Source organism: Lycorma delicatula, chromosome 13 (assembly GCF_047948215.1).
Source record: "Lycorma delicatula isolate Av1 chromosome 13, ASM4794821v1, whole genome shotgun sequence".
Classification (NCBI taxonomy): Eukaryota; Metazoa; Arthropoda; class Insecta; order Hemiptera; family Fulgoridae; genus Lycorma; species Lycorma delicatula.
The window spans coordinates 5,107,994-5,122,146 of record NC_134467.1 but is presented as its reverse complement, the minus strand read 5'-3'; the positions used below and the strand labels follow the sequence as shown (position 1 = coordinate 5,122,146).

General features: G+C 28.7%; 1 protein-coding gene across 5 annotated transcripts in view; it reads right to left on the bottom strand.

The window, feature by feature from the left end:
- The window catches only part of LOC142333556 (uncharacterized), an 83,997-nt gene that overhangs the window by 7,382 nt on the left and 62,462 nt on the right, over positions 1 to 14,153 (bottom strand). For 4 of the 5 annotated variants that reach the window (XM_075380839.1, XM_075380842.1, XM_075380838.1 and 1 more), the window contains 2 exons: positions 10,096 to 10,233; positions 1,027 to 1,228 (listed from right to left, as the gene is read on the bottom strand). In XM_075380839.1, coding sequence (XP_075236954.1) covers positions 1,073 to 1,228; positions 10,096 to 10,233 — 294 coding nt within the window. In that variant the 3' untranslated portion in view covers positions 1,027 to 1,072. Of the gene's footprint in view, positions 1 to 1,026; positions 1,229 to 9,031; positions 9,133 to 10,095; positions 10,234 to 14,153 lie in introns of those variants that run through there. The other variant, XM_075380843.1, reaches the window with a different exon arrangement.

Genomic DNA, 14,153 nt, shown 5'->3' with positions numbered 1-14,153 from the left:
ATATTTATTGTTCTTAACACAAAATTAAAACAATAATAGATAATTTAAAAAAGTATAACAAAAGAACTGAAAATTATATATTTGGTTGAGCAACATTCTAGTAAGTAAAATTCAGTAAAATAATAATCAGGAAAAAATGAAAGTATAGAGAAGATGAGACTTATAGTGGTGAAAGAAGTTATAATGAAATAAGGAAAGATGTAAGGAACAAGAAAAATATTCGGTAAATAAAATAATACAAATTTACAGAAATGGAAGAACCGTACAAATTTATGGCACTTCATTTTGATGAATTTGATATTTTATTTTGTTTACTTTTTTGTATGTAAAGTCTTAAAATATCCATCTTATCATAAATCTCAAATACAATTTACTTAAAAATTACATTACGTTAGGGCACAATTACAATTAGGCACTTACATCGGTTCAATTTCAGTCGGACAATTCCTGAGAAAGTTCTGTATTCTTTATCCTTATGAAAAAAGTAAAAAAAAAACAGTAACATGTAGGGGGTTCAAATCCATTAAAAGTTATACTTTTAGCTAGCTACTTGAATCTGAGGTAGTAGCATCGCAAATCAATTAATATCAGGAATATTATCTATTCACTCAAGTAAAGGATTACCACCACTTAACCCTCCATTGGGGGATCTGGGTGAATGGTGTATAATGCAGTCAGATAATTCCACAGGGCATACAATTTTAGGAATGGATGACTGTTTTGCTTAATAAAGAAAGGTTAAATTTGTTTTCAGGTAGCTGTTTAATACGTAAAGAATAGAGATATGGATATGATATGATAAAAAAAAAGTAAAGGTTATTTGGATACTCAAAATTCACAAAAAAATCTATCAAATAATATTTCTATTCTACTCCACAGTTAAACTAATTTTAAAACTACAGCTTGGAACAATAAGATAATTCTTACATTAAGTAAGTAAATTAAACTAGCAAATTAAAAATTGGTTATCGTTATACAGAATGTATACAGTATAATTTATTATTTTATTTTTGGTAAAGAACTTACGATCTTTAGTTGTATAACCAACACCACCAACAGGATTAGAAGTTTCCTAAGGACCATCATATTTTACTGTGTAACCATCTAATTCTTGTCCCATTGCATTCATTAAAGGGAATTTTCCTGTTCCACGAGACCCTCTGAAGTCTTCCGTAACTACAGACCAAACCATGATACCTCCAAATCCTTCTTCTTTTAACCAAGCCATCTACAAATGAAAAAATTAAATATAATTAGTAATAGTTATTTATATCTTAAAAAAACTGCATCTTGTAAATATCTGTAGTTCTTTTTACTGCAGCAGTAAACAGCTTAATCACTTTACATATTGGCTGCCAACTCTGTAGGATTTATGAAGCCTCCTGTGTGTTCTTAAATTCTGAGTCTGTTGCGTATGGAGTTTCACTATTGTTTAAAACTCTCCTCCATTCAATCGTCATCCGTTTAGCACGTTTATTTTATTTTAAATACACACAATATGAAATTTACTTCATTATCTAAAGCTGGATTAAGAGATTTTTATTTTTGTAATATAGTAATTTTTTCAGTTTGGATTTTTGAGATAACTCAGCCGATAAATTTTTTCTTTCATTTAACTATTTTTAGTGTAAGGTGATACACAATAGGCATAGATTTACAAATAACTTATATAGACCACTGCTATTGAAAAAAATAAAATAAAATGTGCTTTATTGACAAGGCAAAAGTAAGTTACTTTACTTATTTACTTACTTAGTAAGTAAGTAAGTTACTTGACTTAGTTATTTACTTCACAGAAAATAATAATAATAAAAATTGAATAATTCATTCAATGGAATAAATGATAGATTTGCATAAAATTCATGTAATAATTTATTTAATTTAATGGAATTTACAACTACATAAATTCAGATGTTTGGCTACCTTTGTTATATCCATTGAATTGCAGACCATGATTACTAATTTGCAGTATCATTATAACAACATTTATATTACACAAGTAAATGCAATTTTACCCATCATGCCTGATAAAGGCATTTGAGGTTCTTTATAGATTGTTGGTATATGTCTTTGTTATGCTATTATGAATCTTGAAATACAAAACTCTCAGTTTCCATTTTCTGAGCAAAAATTCTTTATTTAACAACAAACTTGTTCATCAATATTTTATTAATATTTTGCTACTTGCAAAAATAAAAACGATACAATATTTGAATCTTTGAGGACGAGTCTACAGTCACAAATTAAGCTTTTTATATGGAAAAATTATTATTAAAATATATTTAATCCACTGGCAAAGAGTTAAAAAAATAATTGAAGAATGAAAATATATATAAATATAAAATATTGCAATATGAGATATTAATAAAAATCATTCGAGAAAAACTATTATTCCATTTAATGTTAAGTTATTTTATTTTAAGATGAAGAAAATTAAGGTTCTTTATTTTTTTTTTTATTATAATTCAATTAGATTTTAACAATTGCTGTTTGTACAACAGCAATATTTGTGGATAAAAAACGTTTAATTTTATTCATATAAATTTATATGAAGATCTTTCAAATAATTCAGTAATTTATTAAAGACTAGTCGGAACCTGGACCCCCAAGGCCAAGGTAAAACTTCCACCCAAGTCAGGGTCTCCCAGGGCCGCAGCGCTCGCCATTCCTGTGTTACAGAGGGACGGCGCCTTGAACACCCAAAGAGTTAAATTCGGTCGCCATTCCCGTCTACCTAGAAGGCTACGCTCCCCTGGACATGCGCACTGTTCATTATCCTCATTAGTGTGAGAATAATACTGATAAATAACAAATATTCAGACCTATATACTGATAAATAACAAAAAAATATAGAAACCTGAAAAAGAAACTAGAAAAAGACAGAATAACAGTAGCTTTTAACCTTGCTTTTTCTGTTTAGCTTCGGAACCATAACACTTCACAGGATGATGGGTTTAAAGTGTAGTCTTGTACAGTCTCAGGTCGACCATTCCTGAGAATTGTGGTTAATTGAAACACAAGAACACCGGTATACACGGTCTAGTATTCAAATCCGTATAACAGTAACTGCCTTTACTAGAATTTGAACGTTAGAAAGATCGACTTCCAAATCAGCTGAAGAGTTAACCACTAGACCGACCCCCGGTGGGTTAGAATAACTATAGCTAAAGTAACTAAAGTACACACACTTTTGACAGAAAAATTCATAACTTATTTCTTTGCCATAATAATGAAGTAAAAGAATTAATCTTTTTTTTTCCGTAAAGAATATCTTTAATTTACAACTTCACGCTCCTTGGGGGTGAAAAAATAATACAATTATTAATGTTCAAGGGAGCAAGAGCCTCGGTCTGTGGCTTAAAACCTTCCCTGGTGTAATACGAATGTATCCTGAAAATGTGAAAGCAATCGATCAGTTGGTTCTTCAGAGATTTTTTTAAATGAAATACATCAAAAAACCTTCTCAGTTATGCCCAAGAAACATGGGTAAAAATCTGGTTGCGTTTGATCAAGTGGTTTTTTGTTTATCCCGAACAAACAAAACCCCTTTTCATCTTTATGTAATAGATATACGAGATCTAAAATAACGAGACAATTTTTTTTGACAACCACTTTAAAGCTACTAGTAAACATATGGTTATTATATGACCAGCTGATTTATATTGGGTATGATACTGCTCTAGTATATTCATAACAATCTTGATAAGTTGCAAACTGTAATGCAAGTGATCTGGATAATTTAGGCTTATGTCAGTAAATTAGTTCATAACGCTTTAAAATAAAATATCAAATTTTTAATTTTTCATCTAGTTTCGGCTTATTAGTTACATGAATACACCATAATGGTGACTGTGCTTATATAAATGCAACTGAAGTGAAATATCAGGTGAATTTTATTACATACTTGGGTTGATGGTTTATTAAATTTAAGGAAGTTTTTTCCACTCTATCTTCTAAACCAAATCTACTTTGTCCTAGTTAATTTGAAATTCAATTATAGATTGCATTGCCAACATAAGAAAAATAATAGAGGTGTGAATTATGGCAGCTAAAAAACAATAAAAAATTAGGGAATTACTTACCGAAAGATAGTGGAGAACTATAAACCTAGGTAATACCTAGGTTCTATAACTGCCTGCTGGGTAGTGTAAGAAGTACCTGTAACCTTATTTTAAATTTAACTTAAGAGTGGATTTTCTATTTTGCATTTGATGAGATGGAAGCACTGTCTGGCATTGTGGCATTGACTTCTTACTAAATTGTATACTTATAATGTTGTCAATCTATAATATCTATAATGTTGTTATATAATCTATAATATAGTGTGGATGACAATTTTGTATATTGTATAATTTTTATACACATATATATATATATATATATATAGCCTAGGACACTCCCAGTAAAATAAGGAATCCAACTTAGTCATACTTCTAAATTGGTTCAACTGTTGTGCAGCTACATTGGAACAAACATACAAACACACACATATATATATATATATATATATATATATATATAGAGATATATATATATAGATGCTGATATATATATATATATATATATATATATATATATATATATATATATATATATACACACACACATTCTAAATACATTACACTCGTTTTTGAGCAGTGTAAAAATTGAGATACACCAATGAACTGTTAAAACTTTGTTTTTCAAAAACTGTCTGCCTTAAAAAAATCCTATCCTTGAACCCACCTTCAATTTATAATTAGTACAAAGTAACTGTGTACCACCTTAAGGGAGGTACAAATAATGTTAATTTTTCCATTATGTTAATATAACAATATATATTCTATAACATTAGAAACAAACCTGCAAATCCACTTCTAATAACACTTTACTCGTACATCCTTCCAGCTTTCCTTTCTAATTACACGCTTCACTTAAGACCTGAAGAATACATGTGCTGTTGCTGCTTTTTGAGGTTACAAATCAAATTTTATGATCAAATAGTAAATGTAATCATAACAGCAAGTGTTTCCTTAAACCCAACTGATATAATATTGAATATTGGACTTAAATAAGAATTTGTGTGAAGATTACAGTAGGGATGATGTACAGCGTAATAGGCAGTATTATACTGTGTATCCAATTAACAGGATTTGTAATCGGTGATCAGTGACAGCTGATTGGCGATTATAATAATTATTATTTATTATGTTACAGTTATGTTAATGTGCTATAATGGGTTAACTAATACTATAATGCCAGATTAAAGTAATGGTTAAAACGTAGATAGACATTGGCAATATAAGTTGTAAAAATGTTTAACTTCTTAGTAAGCAGTATTATATTTTATTTGATAATGTAAATCTATTTCATGTGTTCTTGTTGCTTTTTACTACCCTGTCTAGCGCTATAGCAGTAGAAGTTAAAGTATGGTAACCCATCAAAATAACCTTTTAAATAAAAACTACAATGAGACAAGAGGATGGTCTTACAATATTACTCGATTGTGCTCTGGAAAAATTAATTGCAGAATATAATAGGAAAATAAAAATACTTAATAAAAATGGGGGGGGGGGGGGTTAACATCTTAATATTTAAATGTAAATGTTTTACCATTAGCTGATGATCTGATAACTTTGGTAAAAGACTTTAGATAGAGAAAATTAAAATCAAGAACTAGAAAAATGTGCAAACAAAATTAGGCTACAAATTTTATATAATGGATTCCAATAATAAAAGTAGAATCCAAAAAGTGAAAATTTCAGAATAAGAATCAATCAAGAGTTAAAAATTTAAAGCAAAATAATTATGCTGAACATTTTTTGAAAAAAATAAAAGCCAGAACACAAAAAATCAAAGTGGCTTTCATCTTACAAAATTTCTTAGGGAAATCTAATAATTGTAACTTTACGGCCAAAACTCAAAATAATACTGCTAAATTAAGCAAATCTGAAGAATTTTACCAAAATTTTGAAAAGTTATACAATTAGAAAAAGAACTAATTTTATGGTCACTTGACTGGAATGGATGAAAATAAATTAATGAAACAAATATTTAACTTTTTTTTAAAAAAGGAAAACCAAATAAGCTAGTTAAAAAAATGTAAAATCTCAAATTATTAAATATTTCCACAGAAGTAATTTCTGATGAAATCTTTCAGAAAACTAATCTTTCAAGAAAACTAGATAACAGCAATAAAGTAAGCAATAAATAGCAAGATAATAAAGCAAGTAGTAACGTAAGCAAGGTAATAGCAATAAAAGGACTAAAATAAAATAGCAATAAGATATGTTTCTAACTTTTGAAATGTACTCTAGCTTATCAGAAACAAAACTGAATCAATATGTAATGACACCCTTAGCTATTGAATCTGCACGTTTTTTTTTTTATTTATTAGTTCACATCTTATTTGCATTGACAGTAGGATTCACACATTTATACACTGAACCACCCTAATTGAATGACTAATTACAAAATTTATCAGGAACATCAAAATAAAAGATTTTAAGACAGATTAGCTTTATAATTTCATCCAGATTAGGATGAAAATAACTTTATCAAAAATTCAACAATTTTCTCAAGAACTCTTATGACTTGAAATTATAACTACAGTGGCTTCTTCAAAACAAACAATATAGTACATTCAGAGTTGTATCATTCATTGAGTTGTAACTCATTCAGAGTTGTATCTTCCTGTGCAATATCTTATCTGTAAAAGCATCTTCAAGAAAAGAATTTCATTTAAAAACATTTCATTACAATGAATAAACATTGAAAAACATTTTTTTGAAATAATGATTGCCTTTACACAGTAATTTTTAATATAATTTAAAACATAATTTCAAAGACAATGTTAAACATTGCCAATATTAACATAACCATCTACTCACCATTTGTGTTCCGTAAAAAAGCAACTAACGTTTAGTAGGTTTGAACCTGATCTCTCTAAGAGAGAGATAACCTCTCTCTCAGAGAGAGAGAGAGAGAGAGCGACACAAAAAAAAAATCAAAATCTGCAAGAGCTTAAAAAAGTTTTATAAAGATTTTTGGCCCTTCTATGATGATCTTCCATTCAGTTATGCAGTTATGTTCCTGGAAAACACTTCTCCAGATATTCGATCAGACGAGGAAGTCCAACTGCATGGCCACTTTCTTTCTTTTTCCTGTTTAGCCTCCGGTAACTACTGTTTAGATAATACTTTAGAGGATGAATGAGGATGATATGTATGAGTGTAAATGAAATATAGTCTTGTACATTCTCAGTTCGACCATTCCTGAGATGTGTGGTTAATTGAAACCCAACCACCAAAGAACACCGGTATCCACGATCTAGTATTCAAATCCGTGTAAAAATAGCTGGCTTTACTAGGACTTGAACGCTGGAACTCTTGGCTTCCAAATCAGCTGATTTGGGAAGACGCGTTCACCACTAGACCAACCCGGTGGGTTAAGGTTAGGATGCACTAAATTTAGCTATCATTTTCATTGATTATTTACGAAAACCATTAATGATACCGTACGAAATATGTAATAATTAATTTTTTCCCTAATTATGTTATGTGCTTAAGGTATTGACCTATAAGCAAAATTTGTTTCAAGATTCTTTAGAAATAACTTTTAGTACTCTCATTAAAAATCTGTTATGGTTACATTTTTCCTTATAACTTAAAGTATCTTAAAATAGAAAGATGTCACTCTCAGATATCACTTCTCTGGATGTTTTTGCTTGGGGTTTTATTATAAATTATACCAAAGAAAATATTGAGATTTTAATGATTTAACACAAAAAATGTTAAAGGTGTTTGGTCTAATAATGCCGCAGATGCTCCCAAACACCTAGCAAGAGTTAGATTATTGTCTAGGCATCTGACCAGCTAAAAAAAGTGCATACACTGAAGTTGACTAGCCTACATTAGAACATGACGAGTTGCTAAGTTTAGTAAAAAAAAAAAAAGAAGAAAGTTATTAACATGTACTTCTGGATACTTTTAGTCTGGACATCCTGTAGATTATGAAGTGTGTGTGTGTGTGTGTATATATATATATATATATATATAAAAACAAAGAAAATATTATTTATAATATATAATTATATATTAAAATTAATATAATATATAATTAATATAATATCTTATAAGATATAAATAATACAATGATAATAAATTTATAATAATTAAAATAAAAACACCTCATACTGCATGATATTTTTTTAATTCATACAAATTAGCACTTCTGTGGTACACACCTTAGTTAAAAACCACACCATATGGCAGAGTATTTCTTCACTAAAAGAGGATGAATATATTCTGGGCCCATCAAAGAATTAATTCGGCAAATGGCCTCTTCAACACCACTGTCAGTTAAAATAACATTTGCTACATACACAGCAGATGTATATTCACATATTTCAGTCAACATCACGTCCAGTTAGTTAATTATATAATTTTTGTCATTAAACTGAATAATAATAAAAGTACTTAAATTAGTTTTTGTGGAATTTCATTATTTCAAACCAAAATGTGAACTAAAAAATAAATGGGTGAAATAACAAAGGTTTAGTGAAAAATAAAGGGCATAATAACATGGTTTTGCACTAAAATAAAGAACAAAAAGGGATTAAAAACCATAATTAAAAAAATAAAATCAAAGAATTAAGACAGAAATATGCCAGGAAATGAAAAATCTTGTTGAACATTTTTTTATACCAATTTACTATCTATGGAATTTACAAAAACTATTACAAATATGAGTTTTAACTATTACAAATATGAGTTTTATTTTCTTAATGTGTGAGTTGTAATAAAATGAACAACAAAGTAACGTCACCATGGTCCAATTGGATCAGCATGATGCGTAAACAATGTGTAATTATGTACTCAGGCCTACCATTCCTGAGAAATAAGGTGCCACCAAAGCATATCAGTATGCATGGTTTAGTTTTTAAATCCGTATAAAAGCAACTAACGTTTAGTAGGTTTGAACCTGATCTCTCTAAGAGAGAGATAACCTCTCTGTCAGAGAGAGAGAGAGAGAGAGAGAGAGTGACAGATACCTGAGACTGATACCAGTCAACCTGAGACTGTACAAGACTAAACTCCATTTATATTCATATATATCATCATCTGAAGAAATATCTTGCAGCGATTCCAGAACCTAATCAGAAAAAGAGAGAATGGTAACGTACCAATTAATTTTTCAAAGTAATGCTTCTAAATAATTAAATTTTTTATAATGATTTAATAAATGTAATCTGATATTTTCATTGGCTTTTAATTATTGCTACTTAAAAATTATACCAAGAACATTCTAGTATCGAGTTAAATTTTAAAAGTGTTTATTTGGTTATTTGAAATACCAAATGAAGTTTTTCATTTGCCCAAGTAATTTCCTTTTCAGATAATGTGTATCTATGTCCAGAAACAGTTTACAAATTAACTTCTGTTAGTATTTCCTGTCGAGGTAATATTAGAATATCACTGTGTGCTGGAAAAACATAAAAAGGAGATGGACCTTGAAAGTGAGGAAAACTTACTTCCGCTTCTTCTGTTGATTCTTTTCTAGATAATACACAAACTAACCACAAAGCACCATTATAATGCACAAGACAAAACCTTTTATATCATAAATTTGAGGAAAACCAACTTCTCTTTCGTGCAAAACTCTAAGTTGTTCATATTCTTCATTTCTGGAAATAATTTTTGTTTTAAAATATCCTTTCCTGACTGGTAAAAAAGCACGCAACTTCTTAGTACCTTAGATTGCCATCGTTTTGCTAAATACTTTTCATTTGAAACAAATATGAAATTCATATTTTTAATATTTGACCAAGCCTAATAATAAAGCTGAGTGACTGTTGTTACTTGATCTTGCTATGGGCGTTGTAAACTTGCTTTTGATGTTAATCTTTTCTTTTAAGACTATCACCAAAACCAACAAATGCACTTTTTAATGTGATGTGGCAAACGAATGCCATTCTGCCCCTGGACCAAAGTCATCCTCATCATACATTAAATTCACAAAATTTTTACGATTTTTATATTGAGCTGCTGAGCAATCTGAGAAGTAAGTTTATTCACAATATTATACTATTCTTTTAAAAACTGAATTAGTTTTTACCTTTTTTAAGGTGACACTTTCATTTTCAACTTTAAAATTTTCTAATTTAACCAAGTTGGTCTCTTCAATTGCTAAAGGATCTTTTTCAATATCACCATTAATAACATCTAGCGGTTCCTCTTTCAGTTGTACTAAATCCTGTAATACAAAACAAAATATGAATGCTACAAATTAAATATGTTTATGATTATTTGTATAATTTATAAAATAAAAATAAATTGCAACTCTAATTGACTTACAACACACATTAACAGATCAGTGACTGTTATATTATTATTATTATTATTATTAGACGACTTTAATGTGCAAGGTTTTACATGAGAAAATCACAAAAACCTTTCTTTTGTTAAATATTAACATCCAAATTTAAATGTTAAAAATCCTAAAGACAGCAACAAAATTCTAGCAAGTACTTTGAAAAACTATTAAACTACGAGGAACCTAAGGTAAGATTTCAATTCCAAAATTCAGCAATATGAACTGACAAATCAAAAACACATAAGGAAATAAAAATAGACAAACTCATCAAGAAAATAAACAAGGTAACAGGTGATGGCTTGATTGCAGCAGAATTACAAAAGAATCATGCAAACAGCAAAGAAAAAACTTAAGAAAGAGATATGGAAAACTCGAAAAAATTCCATTAATACATCCACTACACAAATATGAAAATGATACAGAAGTAAATAACTACAAAAGGATTAACCTCTTACCTATGACATACAAAATCCTTTCAAAAGGACTTCAAATTAGAATCTAATTAATCGCAGACTACGGCTAAAAACATTTACCAAAAAGACAGAATTCATAACCATCCAAGATTCCCTAAAGTTGCAAAATAACAAAATATGGGAAAATCAATAAATTCAACAAATTTAAATATATGGGAGAAATAACCCAAATTAATGGTTTAGATAAAAAAAGCCAATCAAGCGCGAATGAGAATATTAAAATAAGCCTATCAACTAACAAAAGATATCTTCAACAAAAAGAATATTTCAGAAGATGCCTAAATCAGATATTAAAATAATCAAGTAGTAAAAAGTAGAGATGCACCTGTTTACATCAGATGCATAATCAGTTTAAAAACAGACAACTTAGTCCAGCAGAATAAAAGAAGGTAAAGACTTGAGAAAAGTCCTATGACCAATGTTTAAACAGTTTCCCTAATATGGTGTTTATTATGGCCACTATAGATTAGAATATTACCGGGTTACTAGGGTATATTTTGGGCTTCTCAGTCAAAATCTTTCATTAACTAAAAAGGGTATGAAACAAAAATGCATAAAGAGCATATGACAAAAGAGACCAATTTTTAAATAAAACTGATGATTTAGTTAGTGAATAGTAACAGTGAAACTGAAGGTAGTAGACAACTCAGAAACAAGGTGAATCAAAATCAATAAAACTTAAGGAAAATTCCAAATTCAATTTGTTTGATTCAAAAAATCTAAGAAAAACGTTTGATTTTTCATTTTTTATTCTAACAAAAGAACATCAAAAAATTGTTTTATTGGAAATATGAATATTTGAATGAAGCTCACCATCCAGATAAAAAATTATATTCATTAAGTACAGAAACTGAATATAACAGTTTTATGAGGAGAACCTTAGTTTAGATCGAAGAAAATTTAAATCTTCTGAGTTAGGTAATAAGATTAAAAAACTGCAGTTTATTTTTCATATTTTTTCTGTCTCAACCGCTTTACAGATTGAATCGATTGTCAAAATAATTCTTGTTTTTTAATTGTAATCATTATTACTCAGCCTTAAAAAAAAATTTATCTTATCCGGTGACAGGAATATAAATTTACCAAATAACAATAATAAAATAAATAAGTATAAAATCCTACAGAATAGTCAGGGATAAAAATCACAAGTTAATATTACTTTGAGGCCAACATAAGTTTAAGATCATTTGCAGACTATTTGTTTAAAAGAGATAAGATAACCTTGTTTTAAATTACAACCAGAGCATTTAGACCATACGATAGTTCTAAACAGTAAACAGAAAAATAAGTTACAATGTAAAGATAGATTTTAGTTGTTTTAATGATTTAATTAACGAAAAAGATTCTAGTTCTATAAATAAATAAAGGCCTATACCCATAAAAAAAATAACATTAATGATGTTTTCATTATCAATAAACTGAATAAAGGAATTGAATATGCCAAAAATACTGCTAAGACTATTAAATTTCTGTAAAGCTAAGCCTTGGTCAGTTAAAAACATAACCCTACTTCTTTTTTTAACTAAGAAAGTGTATTAAATTAAAAGATAAATTATCCAGATGTCAATGTTTAAATAAGTATTACAAAAGATAAAACAAACTTAATACTTAAAATTTTTAGAACAGATTAAACAATAAACTGCGTATACAGAAAATATAAAATCAAAATGCTAAAGAATAAGGGTATGACAGATGAGCAGAGATAGTTATGAATCACCTAGTGAATTTTTTATTAGAGTTGGCAATAAAATAGATATACACTGAATGCAATATTGACATTAGTAATTAAGCGACAGAAATAATCCTTTATAGATAATTAGATAAAACAATAAACTGTGAGCACACAAGTAGGCGCAATATAAAAAGTATTATTTTTCCTTAAAAGATCATAGAGTTGGTTGTTGATGTGGGGAAAGCAATATAGCTTTGGTAAATATCTTTTATTTAAATAGCGATTTATCAATTTTAATACTACTCAATAAAACAACAACTCACTTTAAAATGTAATTAGCGCTTATCGTACCAGGATAATGTGTTCTTAGCCAAATATTATAAAATGTATATAGTTAAGAATAAAACATTAGTAACTTGTTATAACATCAGTACTATTTAATGAAGATGATTTGAGAACTGAAATACTTCCTGTGTTGTAGAGGGCATTATTTGCTTTCTCATGGCTCCAATTTAACAGTCTTGTGTTAATTACCATCTGGTGGTTCATAAGGTTGTGGTTGTCACTACTATTATAAATATATTTCTCTGACTGAACGTCTTTCTATGTCATATTTTAATATTAATAAACTATTTTGTTATAAATTAACATATTTACGTTAAATTATAATTTTTTTTAGGCTAATGATCTTCATTTTTGCTCAATGAATTATGTAACAGTTGATTTATCATACAACAATATTTCAGTGATTGATCTTCAGCCGATGGAATTACTGGTACTTGCACAATATGAATCGAATTCATCAACTTCACACCATTACAAAACATTAGAAAATCATAGTGCTAGAATTAATCTGATTGGAAATCCATTATTATGTGACAATAGAAATTATCACCTTAAAAAGTTTTTTGAGGGAACTCTAACACCAGAAGCTTATTATTTGATTGATATCATTTCAAATAATCAAATAACATGTTCTGGACCAAAGCAATTAGAAGGTTTGTACTGGAATATGGTGCCATCAAAACTTCTAACATGTAAATTAAGTCAAAATAATAAACGAATCTAGTACTAAATGTCCAAAAGAATGGAAATGTTTCTACCGCCCGCAAGAGGAAGGATTGATTATCGATTGCACTGAACTAAGGATAAAAACTTTCCCCTCGAAACTTTCTTCTTGGAATATTACAATTCTACACTAAATCATATAAAAATGTTAATCATACTGAGCTATATTTAGCAAAAAATTATTTATCATCACTGCCACTAGAATTAGATGAAGGTTTCAAGTATATCACGACTTTACCACTTCCCTCAAATAACATTTCACAAATAACTTTGACCGGCTTATCGCCTAATATAACAGTAAATATCAGAATAAATTATTTTAAGTATAGCCATAATGATTGCACATTTAATAATAAATATTTTATTTAATGATTTTCACACTTGTTGACTATAAAATACAGTAATTAGACAAATTGTACTAAAATTGGTGTTATAAAGGAAGAAGAGGAAGTTGAGGAGGATGAAATGGGAGAAACAATACTGAGATCTGAATTTAAGAGAGCATTAAAAGATTTAAATGGCAGAAAGGCTCCTGGAATAGACGGAATACCTGTAGAATTACTGCGCAGTGCAGGTGAGGAAGCGAT